Consider the following 13,349-nt stretch of genomic DNA (forward strand, 5'->3'; position numbering starts at 1 on the left):
AGGCCAAGCTGAATGGAGCACTTTTCCAGTTCATAAAGTAAACGTCAGTGACAGCAGAAAGATTAAAGTCATCAAAAAATATGGCGATGAATTGGTTCAGCTAACAAATATCAAGTTTAAAAATGTGCAAACCGCATCAGAGGAGCAGCTGCATGATGAAATAAAGTTTAACACTGACTCAAGCTGCTTCTCTCACATTACATCACAACAACAAAATAATCTGCTTTTTGCTTAATTATATCAACCGATTTTGTTTCTGGGCTTCAGATTCCAAGGAAATGTAATAAAATTCTCCCACAATGTAAAACATGTTAGCCATTAAAGATGAATCAATGTCACCTTGGAATATTAAGCAATGGCGTTTTAACTTTGGCACATGGCATGTACATGTTTTTCAGAGGTTATTTGACTTGATAAGTCTCAAAAGTTTGATAATCCCACATCATTTGAGGAGACTGTTGTCCGTTGATAGTGGACACTTTGAAAGTTTTATACATTTATGATTTAAAATCACAGTTCTCCTCAACTCTGCAATCATGTACAATGTTTTATAAAACAAAATGAAAGAACCATCTTTCTTTAAATATGGTACTGTCTTTCATGTCATGAAATGTAGTAAAAGCAATATGAAGTAAATGAGATGGCTGTGATGTGTCTAAAATAATAGTTGTCTTTATTAAATCAAAAGCATGCCTGTCAGGAAACAATGCAATGACGCTACTCTTCCGTTGTTTGTCCCTCTAACTCTACATACTCTAAATACAACCTATTACCAGTGTAGCTGTGATGGCAATGAATTTCCAGACACTGAAATGAGGATGCGTTACTATTACATTCTGAATTTGCCTAAGATGTAGACATAATAGACAAAGTCAGAAGGAAGGACAAGCCATGGTTTTAAATGTAAGATAAGGCGCACCTTATCATACATTTAAGAATGGCTGATGATTACTAACCCGCATACTGTAACAAGTCTAACTAGCACTACGTCTAGTCCTAAACCTAGCATACTCAAATGCATTGGTTTGTATAGAAAGCTCATATTATTGTTATTTGCAGATCATTTCATTTGACTCTCACTGACAGATTACTTAATGAGAGGGAAAGATTTTTACTTACGTATGCACTGAATGTGAATATGATGATGTTTATCTCTATAGTTATCTTTACCAAAGCCGTTATTGTGACGTCACTACTACAACAGCCCTCTGTAATATAAAAAAACCAAAATGCTTTGGCACCCACACGGATACAGTTGAAACACTCTTTGTGAATCGACTGTTTCAACATGTAGTGAGTGGATGGAAAGCAACTGAAAATAAAATAATTCTACCCTCCCAGGACAGATTGCAACAATGGACACCTTGACCTTGAGTGGCAGAAATCTTAAGGTGAAACACTTAAAATCTGCTTAAGAGTGTACCATAATAGTAGTGACCACAATTGTTCGGTTTTCCACAGAAGAGGACTCGTTGGTGACCTGCTGATCCATTATATATACAAATTTTTCGTACTCATTCCAGTAGCCGATCTGAAAATGACACAGAGGTTCACAGTTATCACAGGAAAGAGAAAGACATTTGACAGTAGGGGGTTTAAATATGTGTGAGGTGGTCGGCTGTATCTCTACAGCTGGACATAATTTGGCTATGCTTAATATATGATCTAATAAAAAGCTTGCAGTAGTGCTTCTTACTTCACCTGGGCTACACTTGAGGAGAGTAGGAGTAATCTATTCCTGGCTTGGCAAATGCTCTCTTATATAACAATAAAGCAGCACCAATAGAGCTTTGGAAGGCGAACAAAATTAATACCAGCAAGAAAAATTTTAAAGCCTAAATATGCCTTATCTAGTAAGTGCAGTCTTTTTTTTTTACTGCTTTATTCATACAACACAAAAGACCTAAAAACCTAAAAACAAAAACCAGCCTGTGTGTGCTTACCCTGAGATGCTTCTGGTACTTGCCTCATGTTTATTTCTGCAGCACTCACTTTTTTTATTATTTTTGTTCACCCAAAGAAGAAGTCTCTCATTTCTGGTAGCTATTACACACAGTACTCACTCTGTTGTCACTGCAGATTGTCTCACACTGAGACAGGACATGGAGGCTGCTGATGTTTGTCGTCTTGTGAGCTGAGCTATGTGGACATTATGGGGCCGCTCCCTTTTTGGTGTCAGCTTTTGTGGCGACTTCGGGGTCATGGGCCTAGCTACAGTGTTGGTATCATGAGTGTTGTGTGTAAGTAAGTGTGTGTCTTTTTCAGACAACACTGTTTTTGCCTTTGGCCTCCCCATTTATACAAATCCCAATGACACAGTGCCGGCCGCTGTTGAAGCACGAGACAGTGAAAATCTGCAGATACATCGGCATATCATAGTCCAACTGAAATGAAAAAAGTCAAACAGGATGGAGTTTGTAACCTAGCTAACGTGCTAACTGTGGCTCACGAGCTAATGGGGGCATAGAGTTTTGTCAGTGGTATTAAGGACGTGGTTTAGCATCTAAACTAACAAACACTGACAAGAGCTACAGCTGACAAGTAAATAGCTAAATGGCTTTTCCAAGCGACTGCACCTCATCCCAGTGGACATTTGTTTGCTAGCTCCCTTAGGAAGCCAAGGCACAAGACGAGACACGTGCCCATGCTTTTAGGCAAATGTACAAACTTCAGCTTTTTTCTATCTGTGTCAAAACTTCAACTAGTTTGGAATCAAATGTTTATTGGCTACAAAACAAGAATATAGCTCTTCTCCTTTTTGGACATTTATTTCTTCAGAAGAAAATTAAGCGTATCTAACTTCACACAGCTGATCCTACTGCATTACATTAGCATAAAATTTACTTTCATTTGTACCTATTTTATTTTTTTCATGCATAATATCAGGAACAAATGAATGTCTCAGATTTGCCAAAGCTGCTAACTCACCAAACAACATCATGACATTGAGGTCGTCTTGTAGAAATCATTTCAGAGCTTCTAACATGCTAAAACTGATGTCAGAAGGTCACATTTAAATGTGATAGATATGATGTCATAACTCACCAGAATGACTGTTAATGTCAAATTTTAGATTAAAAAAACACAACGTAGCTCTTCATGAATTGCTAAACTGCCAGCTCTAATCTGTTGTGCACAAAATGCAAGATGGTATTTCAAAGTTTTCAGCTGTGTCGTAATCTTATTGCCATCCTGCAATTTTTTGCTTTTTTTTTTTCTTGCTCCAATCTGTTATGAACAGCTGATTTTTAGTGAGTAATTCCCATATCAAAATCCTAGTGGGAATGGAAATTCTCATTATCTGAGTTGGATTTGCAAGACTGGGGCTATTGGCAGCCTCTGTCCTTCCAACGTGTGAAAAGAAAGCAAAGCTTTAACACAAAGCTAGTCACTATCGAATGTATTCATGTAACTGATTTAAGAACACAGAATACTGATACTTACACCAAAAAGCTGATCCTGAAAAGGATGTCTAAAAAGACATTACCTAAATGATGATAAATGTTTTCAATACTATGTGCGCACTTACCCTCCTGGGGCCTGCTGGCTTCATCTCATACACATCAATGGTGTAATTAGATCGTCGCCCAAATGTGTCAAACTGGATGTTTCCTGTCATACCTTGTACTTGGACCTGCCATGCATTAAGAAAAGAATGATTAAAAACTGTTTTAGGTATATGGTAAGTACACAAACTCCTAATACTAGTAGTAGATAGTAGATATGTAATTACAGATCAGTAAAATACAGAAGACAGTAAGGACCCTTAGACCTACCATTTTGAGAGCTCTCTCTATGTCAATGCCTTGGCTCCAGGGCACGGCAGGGTTGGCGAGGCAGTCACCCGCACTCCCCCTGCGAGACACGTCCACTCGCTGGCGCCGAAGATACCGGAAGGCCTCCACAAGCACGAGGATGGCATCATGGGTCAGTGCTGATGTGTACTGAGAAAAAGGCCACAAAAAGCTTCAAAAACACACAAGTGACAGCATGTTGATTCAACACAAGACAACACTGTCACCACAGCATGGCTACAGTCGCCATATAGTCACAGTGCTTAGAATACAAAGAGAATAATGTTACTGATTTAAAATGTGGATCTGTTTCTACTCAAGGAAAAGCAGTTATTTAAGTATATGACAGGGAAAAATTCATGATGATAGATATTCTCTGGTTTCAGCAGAGTTACAAACTTAGAAGAAGAGCAGTGGGGTGTGGGGGGTAGCCTTTGAAGTTAAAACGCAACTGCAGCATCGGCAGCTATGCTTCACTGACCTTCAGTGGAGTGTTTTTGGCTTCTGGAAATTCTCTTTCATCCAAGCGCTCCCAGCGCTGGAGGAACTGCTGGACGATGGAGCTGTCTGGACTGATGATCTGGAAGCCTGTGATGTTGGCCCCACCAGAAAAGACCCTGTCCAGACTCATGTTGGAGAAACCCTGAAAGCAAAGAGCACAATTGGCTGGTAATGACAAACAGCGTCATTAAGATTAAGAAGAAACGTTAAGAAACTGCTTTAGCTTGTCCATCATGCTACTTGTTTAACTAGACCACTGAGTGGCTTGCATTTCTTTTTACTGAATTGCATCACACTAAGCACTGCAGTTGCTGATTTTTCTTTCTTCTTTTTTTAACTGCGTTGTGTTGAGTTGTTGCTAGCTCTCACCAGGTTGGCAAGGATATAGTGGTATCCTCTGCTGTTCTTTCCTGAGGTCACCACCTACAATTTGCAGAGGACACACAATGAGTCACATCCAAGTATCACAACACTGAGAATACTTAGTATTCTCAGTGTACTTAAGAGTGCAGAGATTCAGGGATGGCAAAGAATACTTGGCTGAAAGAAAGAAAAAATTAAGACATTTTAGTACAGCATTTGCAAGGGCAGGAGGGAGCATGTGAGAACTTTTTTACATTTGTGTGTTTTTGCATGAGACGCACGCACACACACACACACACACACACACACACACACACACACACACACACAGTGGGTAGGAACTGCGATGACAGTGCTTGTTCCTTTGCATTAATTTCAACATGTAAAATAAGGTCAAGGCTCTGGCAGACCTCCCTCTCTCCTCCTGCTGCTGCCTGTGCTCTACAGTCAGCCTCTTCCTGCCCCGCTTGTCTCAGTCGCATACGAGACTTAATTAAACCCAAAACGTTGTGCAGCACCTGTCGGAGCCAGCAGACATGAAGAGAGCTCCAGCCGTTGATTTCTTTAAACTTTTTCACTGGTGAAAGAGCTCTTTTTTTCATTTCAAAAGTACAAAGCTTCAAAAAGAAAGTGCGGGGGTGGAGAAGGGTTTTTTTTTTTTACCAGTCCTTTCCCTTTCTACACTCCTCCACAGTTTTGTTAAGTATGCTCAACTGCTAAAACCATCTAAATGTGTCCAGAGTGACTGCGATATTACTGGAGAAATTTTGTAAAGGACTGCTTTTACACAGGGACAAGCATCCCTGTGAAGCTATTTTCTTTTTAAGTCTGACATGCAAACGTGTATTGCTTCAACTGGTCAGTTCAATTCTCAGTGGCTGCAATCTGAATGCAGTCTGCTTTCATGCACATCCACACACTTTAAAGCCCACTATTTACTTGTGCATTGCTGTCATGTAAAACTTGATGATGCTTCAAGGCTATGTCTGTAACAAGTTTATAATGCCTACCATTTTCAACAATAAATTCAATTGCCTTCTTTGCAGATGCAAACTGATTTAATTGTATTCCAAACATTTTGTGCCTGCACCACAGTCTTTAAGTTCCACCTCTTGCATTTACCTCACAAGCAGAACTCCTAAACCCTTCTCTACTTATTGTCTTCAAAATTGTCTTGAAAAAGCTTTTCATTTGCTTTTTATCCGTGGGAGCTGCAGCAACTCAAGTGTAGTAAGGCACTTAATGAAGCTGCAGTGCCTGGAGTGACTGGCTAGAACTTTCATTTATCACACACTCAGCTATAAAGCATTTCACACTTCTGCATGAGCATGCGATCTGGACATGTTTTCAAACTGACTGTTCTAATGCTGTTTATAGATTAAAAACATCATTAAAATGGACATTGTCTGTTGTTAAATGGCTAAAATTGATGTCTGGATGTATATCTGTGTTATCATTGGTGTATTACGACCTCTGCTAATGATCTGACACATTCTCATAAGTGAAGAATTTTAGATTTGTTTATACATATGACGGGTTAGCCGGTAGGAAAGCGCCATGACAGCCTGCCATCTTGAAACTACAGCTGCTGGCAAGGAAAAAATACACTGAATCCCTGCGAGCCAGCGCACAGTGATGAGGGAGAAGAAGCTAAACAAGAGAGGCTTACTAGTCCGGCAAGCTGGAAAATATGTTAAATTGTTATTGACAAAAATGGACCATGCATATGCAGCAGCAGCACTGGAGACGTTTTCACCATCGCAAAGAAAGTTTACTTTGGTGGCGATGGTGAAAACAGCGTGACCAGACAATACAAAAAAGAAAGAGATCAACATCGTGCTAGCCTTTCCCAGGTGGAAGGAGAACAGTCAGTTGTAAGCATGCATTGCTTGCTTTAGTTAAGCTTGGGTGACAGCACACCAAGCAAATACTTGGGGATGAAAATTTTAAACTGCATGTAAAGCAAATTTATCGTATATTATTCAACTACAGCTCGATGTCAAATGCAGCAAATGCCTGCAGCTGTGATTCAAATACTAAAGCTGGAAATTTAATGTATTTCATACACAATGGCTCCATAACCTGTCATGCAGTTTATTTTTTAAATTTCTTTTCTAACAAATGATGTTCTAACTGCCATAAAGAAGAAAATCTCTTGACAGCTGCATTAGATGTCATTGAGTGGGCACTGAGCCTAAAAAGGGAATATTATAAAGCTGATAAAAATATCAGATTTCTCACAGATTTTTCTTTTCTTACCTTTCAGAAATGTTAGAAAACAAGGAATTTTTCTTGGATCCTGTTTAATCTTGTACAGTCCTGTCTAATCGAATACAGTCAAAAGTCAGCCATGGATATACACCAGGGGTTCCCAAACTTTTCCATGCCAAGGCCCCCCCAAACAGCATTAGCTTCTGGCTGGGGACCCCCAAACCCACAGACAATATGTAAATATCTAAAGAAACATCAACCTTCAGGATGTATTTCTTACTTTTGTGCACTATTCAACAATATTACATTTGCATAAGAAAATTTTTAACAGACATATTTTCAGCACTGTAAATTCCTGCTGAATAATAAACTTTTTTAAGAAATTGTTGACAGATAAGAATCTGTCAACAATAGTTCAGGATTTTATTTGGCCATGAGTTCTTAGGTTTTTTTTCTCCATGGCATCTTTCTTTAATCAATCTTCCTTTTTGTATTTTTTGGTTTATTTTATAATGCTTTGCATAGAAATGCTACATATTTTTGGGATGAAATCTTCAATTTAAAGTAAATAAAATCATACAGATATGAATGCAATATCTAAAACTACAGTGGATGTTATATTCCTAAAATCAAGCTTTAGTAAATGAGTTTGACCAACATTTACAAGATCACATTGGTGAAATAATAATAATTAATAAACAATAAACAGACAGACAAGATAATTCCTATTAGAAGTGGAATTACATTAAATTTAGTATACAGTTTAAGATAACACTGTGTCACAAATAAAAATGTAATCCTTGTTTTAATCTCCAAGTGCTGCATGTGCACTTCTTAAGTTCTTATGAGCCGATCATTTAATTTGTTTTGTTAGGATCTAATTACTATTTTTTGGCAATGTTTTGTTGGAGAAAAAAAATGTGGGCATAACAAATATTTTTAGGATCCTGATGCTCCAGTTTCACAGTCCCCTGAGATTTTTTGTGCTTTTTGTGACTGCTTGAAACCACCAGGAATGTAAGTGAGGTCAGGCACCACCACAGCTGAGAAAACACTTTTATTGTTGCAGGACTCATAAATGCATCTCTGTCAAAATTCATTTCTCACAAAAAAGTCTCATCAAACAGCACAGGAGAAGAAGGACCTGAGAACTGAAAAGGAAAAAAGGAACCTGGAGCACCAAATATTCTGAATGGGTGCTGAATTTTTAATGCATTGAATGGAAATGACAGTCAAGGGGCTATGTCCTCGAAGCTTTCCTTTTAATGTTCTTATCAGTAAACAATAAAGCCAGGGGGCCTGAATCATAATTTGGATCTCATTTTGTTTCATGATGAGCAACTAGTGTACCCAGAAATGACAGCAACAGGCTCACAGTGCAGGAGGTAAAAAGGGAAGTTTTGACCACAAGATCTTAAGAATATTTTAGCAAGAAAAACTGAACTTTTTGCAAACGCTACAAGATACACAACAAAAATAATATTTCAACACTTTGAGAAAGCAGAATATTCACTTTTGCCAAAAGTAATGTGAAATGATCAATAATTCTTATTTCATGGTTTGCAGCTCAAAATATGGTACTAACTGTGGTACAGAAAAATACTGATATTTCCAGTAGTGTGAAGAATTTAAAAAATGTAATTTTCTAAAATATCAAACTATTCCTTTAAGTTTTAGCTCCAGCCCACAACTGCAGTCCAGTCTTTAAACTTTTAGTAAACCAGCAGGATGCCTTCACACCCGTGCCTACCAACTGAGTTTTAAACTGTAGCTAAAAATAAAACCCAGCGTTTCATCTTCCAACTCCCACCAGCACGTTACAATCAAATGAATCGTAGCTATTAGACGAACCCAGCACAGAAGATCATGTTGCATGTGCCCATTAGTGCTCACCTTTGTGTTGAGGTCATACTAAGAAATTCACTGTGAGAGGAGAAAGTAAAAGGTGAACCTTTGTTTTGGGTTATCTGTATTCATCTTAGGGGTCCTCTCTTCTGCTTGTCTGGATGAGCAGGTCTGTGCTCTGCAGCCTGAGCCGGGCTGAGCTGCAGGACCATCAGCCTAAATATTCCTGGGGGAGTTGAGTCTAATTAAGCAGGCTGTAGCCACAGTCCTGTGCAGAGCTGGATGTCTGCCCAAGTGCCTTCAAGAGGATTTGAGTCTCTCCTAACTGATCGAGGCTTCTCTTTGTTACATTGATTTGTTGCTTGCCTTCTTCAGAACTGGATCCTGAAAAGATAACTGTCCTTTAACACCAGTCAGCTGATTATTGTTATGCGATTAAAAATGGGAAGAGTAAGCTTTCAAAGAGGCTGCTTACTGAAAGAAGGACATGGCTGCATATCAGAGAAAAACTGCTCTGTAAAACTTCAAAACAAGGCTGAATCTTCCTACAAAAAGGAGTTGGCCACATAATGCAACTTGTGTTATTCTGTAATATAATGCACAGACATGAAAAAAAAAAACATTATTCTTACTGTTTATTCAATTTGTAAAGTACAGTAGAAGCTCTTTGTCTAGTTTTCTTTCCAGGCTGCTGGTTGAAGTTGCTGATTCCTCTGTAGAAGCCATCAGCTACACCCTTCACACACCCTTTTTATTGAATGCCAGTTTTAGCAAACTAAAAGATTATTAAACTTTAATGCTCTCGATATCCTTCTTGCAGTTATGCACCTGCCAACTCTCCCACTTGCATATGTTTGATGTTGTTTTTCATTTTTTCTTTTAACTCAGACTTCTCAGGGGTCTCCTTTTGGATGTCGACAAAACAAACAAGCAAATACAAAATTCTCCTCTACTCCACTCAGCATTTTCCTTTTTCTTTAGCCATGTCCTCTTTATATAGTCAAAGAGCAGAGAAAGAAAATGAGGGACCGAGTACAGATGCATCACCTAAAAAAAAAAAAAATCCTATCTAATTTCTTTGGCATTTTTCCTGTTCGGGCTGCCTTACAACCTGATGTTAATTTTGTTGTTTTGTTTTGGAGGGATGGGATTATAAGATTTGATCAAAACATGTCCACCCCTTTGAGGGTGCAAGATATTTTTCAACTTTGAGACGAACAAGAAATAAGTCAAAAGCCATAAAACTTGAACATGCATAAATATTACAGATGTTACAGCTGTGTTTTTCTGCGATTTGTCTCTTTTAATTTGGCACATGTAGACACTGGGGTTCCTCTCATGCTTTAAATTGGATAAATACTGGATTGAGCTTTCAGCTGGATTGTATTCTGGGCTTTAACGAGGCCATGCTAAGGTATTAAGTGTCTCCTGTTAAACCACTATGTGTTTTCAAGGTTTATGTGTGTGAAAGATTTTTGCACATTTACAGTTTAAATTTAGTTCAGCACAATAAAAATAATTACTTATAGCATGAAAGCCCATAAAAGTCAGTAAGTTAGTTATGGTTTAACAGACTAGAAAGTCTTTGTAACATCTCTCTATCTGTCTATCTATTTATTACAAATGAAGGTTTTCCCATACATATGTATAAATGTGTGTTTGGGTACCTTGACTATTGTTTTAGCAAATGGATTTATTATTATTATTATTATCATCATCATTATTATTATTATTCAATGATAGTGTGATGAAGGGCAGAAATGCATTAAAGTAATCAAATATTAGTTATCATGCATTATTCATTGATTCTCTTGCAATATAAGGAAATTAAATGACAGGCATAATTGATATCAGCTATCAACCTTCCATTGAATGATGCTTTTTAACACTGGTAACTGCACTGAATTTTTAAAATCATTATATCAGGAATAGCAAGTTTTAATGGACTGGTTTTCTTTTGCAGGTTTGCCATATTCCATTATTCTTTTTATTTAATGTATTTGTTGTAATGAATTTTAAGTAGTTCCATCACATACAAACCAAAACATATCCATTTCAATTACAAGTTGTAATGCAACAAAATCAGAAAAACACTGCAGTTCTCAGGTAGTAGCAGCTTGTTTGTTGGGCTTTGTAAATTCAAGCTGGGGCATCACCCATACACTTTTAATGCTTGTCTTTTATATTTTATTGGTAGCTCGGGTTAAGGGTTCATACAGTACACAGCTCGTGCTCAGTGGTAGAAGAAAGAAACTTTTAATAAGAAGAGGTAGCGAGATTCATATAAACTGGCTGAACTTGAAATGAACCAAAATGTGTCTCCACGTACTGAAATATCTACACAGTCTTTTATATTTATATCAGTTACATAAGTGGTTTTCATTTCAAAATGTTTTAATTAAAATTATACTCACAAATTGTCAAAACTGTGTCAACACTTGGTGGAAGCCAAGGTTACAGTGTGGTTAACATGTATTGTTTTATCACAAGTGGTACATACTATACATGTGCATTTTTAGAAATGCCTACAACGTGGCACTGTCTGTATTAGTTAGAAAAAGTCCATCCACATCTAACACATCTTAACTATTGACCATTACTGTGAGACTTGGTCCTCAGATTCAGTCTCCACAGAGGGTGAAACCTAATGGCTGGCTATCTTCTTACAGCACCATCAGCGGCTCAGGGTTTCAGCTGCTCCCACTAATCTCATTGAAATCAAATCCTTACAAAGCAATTTGACCCAAACTTTGATTTCAAGGTTTATATAACATCCACACATGAGATTTCATCTCTTTTTCCCATCCTACTCACTCCGTGTGGAATTCCAGTACACCTCTGGGTGCTCAGCACTACTCTGATTTCTTTTCAGAGCACTAGACAGAGAGGCTCAAACACGATGGTTTAATTCCCACCAGCTCTCTGCCTTTCCACCATGCAGGAGGAGGCTGGAGGTGATGGAGCCTCTCTGGGAGAAGTAACAAATCCACTGTGCTTCTATTATTGATGAGAAGCCTTAAAGGTGTTATCGCTCCGTCTTTACTTTACTGAAGGGATGAGTGAACTGATGCTTTTAAAGGTGTTAAGAGAGCAAGCAGAAGAGCAAAAGACCCCTCAGCACATTTATCAACAAATAAAATCTGTAACCACCAGAGCTACATTGACGATTAAAGTAATTATCCCAAACTAAAAAAATGTCTTTCTCCATATACGGCACATTCATTATTAATTCTCTGAGTACATATAACAGCCTGGCGTGCATCAAAAAGAACACAGTGATTATCGTAAAAAATGCATCAAGTCCAGAACGGTGGCTTCCTGATGCCTGAGTGATCTCAGTTCTGTTTGCTTACTCCTGTCTTCATGAGAGATCTTCCCTCAGGCTAGAAGGGTAGGCTATTTATAGTAGGCTCATTGTTGATGCTTTTATGGGACAGTGTGTCCTACTTACACAGGAGCTGATATTACATTAAAGCAAGTGTTGATGTCACAGCTCATATAAGAAATCATTCTCACGAGACGTGGGTGTGACTTGCCACTCTTGAGCATCTGGAGAAACACTCTGACAGATGCAGCCAACAATGCGGCACTAATCAGACAGAGAAAGAAAGAGAAAATTGATTGAATCTGCCTAAAGTGACCACTGCTATCTGACTGGATTAATCAGTTCTAATACGGAGGCAATTTCAGCACATTTGAAGAAACTCTGTGTGTGAATATGAAGAGCAGAGAAAAGCAAACTTCTCTTTATCGATGAAAATGGTCAGCATTGTCGCAAAAATATTCCAAGTGTGTGTCAGACGAAATGGAGACAGATATTTACCGAGGCCTTCGATAATGATAATTACATAGAGGGCAGCAGCCTTCATGCACAGATGTCTCATTAAAGAACAAAAGGTTAAAACATACTCTGTATTAAAGGTTCAAATGAGCATGAACATACTTTTTCCTCACATATCACTTTGCCATACAGTTGTGCACCAGCTGCTTTAAACTATCAATAATTGAATTTTTCATATTTAGTCTTTATCCTTATACAACAACATTGGTCAATGCATCATTGTTTGCATTGCAATGCTCACAATTGAATATCTTTTGTCTGTCTCTGGTCTCTGTGATGCTTCTACCACTGACCAGTTAAACTAAATCCACTGGATATAAGCAGGAAGAGAAAAGCTCAGGAAAGCTAACACACGTCTTCGATCTGGCAACCCAGTCAAACTGAAGACTGCTAAGGTCCAATAAAGTGTAACTACGCCCCCTACTTTTTGCATAACTCCACCCACTGCCAAATTTGAAAAATGCCAAGGGTTGAGTGGGGGTGTGGGGTGATCAGGGAGCAGAGAGTGGGCAGATCGGGATGCACAGGCAGAAGTGATTGACAGACAGCAGCTCAGCTCACTGGCAAGATGCAAAGCCAGATTCACAAAGCACCTACGCCACAGAGCGGGCTTTAAAGTGGAAGACTTTTCTCCTCCTGAATCTCCTCCGCTACACATCAACAAGGTGGTCCTGAACCATATCAGTCTGAGCCCTGTTACACTGGCCTGTCAGCAGCTCTGGAAAGCTGTGGAGACTCGCAGCAGGTTGTGGCAGCTGCAGGAAGTGCCGCTGCTGTTTCTCCTTAAGCCTGGT

At 38.6% G+C, this 13,349-nt stretch overlaps 1 protein-coding gene across 6 annotated transcripts in view; it reads right to left on the minus strand.

Moving 5' to 3' along the window:
- LOC121654180 (glutamate receptor 3-like) overlaps nucleotides 1-13,349 on the minus strand; it is an 80,862-nt gene that overhangs the window by 27,412 nt on the left and 40,101 nt on the right. For all 6 annotated transcript variants that reach the window (XM_042008183.1, XM_042008182.1, XM_042008186.1 and 3 more), the window contains exons 5-9: nucleotides 4,665-4,718; nucleotides 4,276-4,437; nucleotides 3,777-3,944; nucleotides 3,530-3,634; nucleotides 1,424-1,531 (exon numbers count right to left, since the gene is read on the minus strand). In XM_042008183.1, coding sequence (XP_041864117.1) covers nucleotides 1,424-1,531; nucleotides 3,530-3,634; nucleotides 3,777-3,944; nucleotides 4,276-4,437; nucleotides 4,665-4,718 — 597 coding nt within the window. The remainder of the gene's footprint in view (nucleotides 1-1,423; nucleotides 1,532-3,529; nucleotides 3,635-3,776; nucleotides 3,945-4,275; nucleotides 4,438-4,664; nucleotides 4,719-13,349) is intronic.

This window comes from Melanotaenia boesemani, chromosome 15 (assembly GCF_017639745.1).
Source record: "Melanotaenia boesemani isolate fMelBoe1 chromosome 15, fMelBoe1.pri, whole genome shotgun sequence".
In the NCBI taxonomy this organism is placed as follows: Eukaryota; Metazoa; Chordata; class Actinopteri; order Atheriniformes; family Melanotaeniidae; genus Melanotaenia; species Melanotaenia boesemani.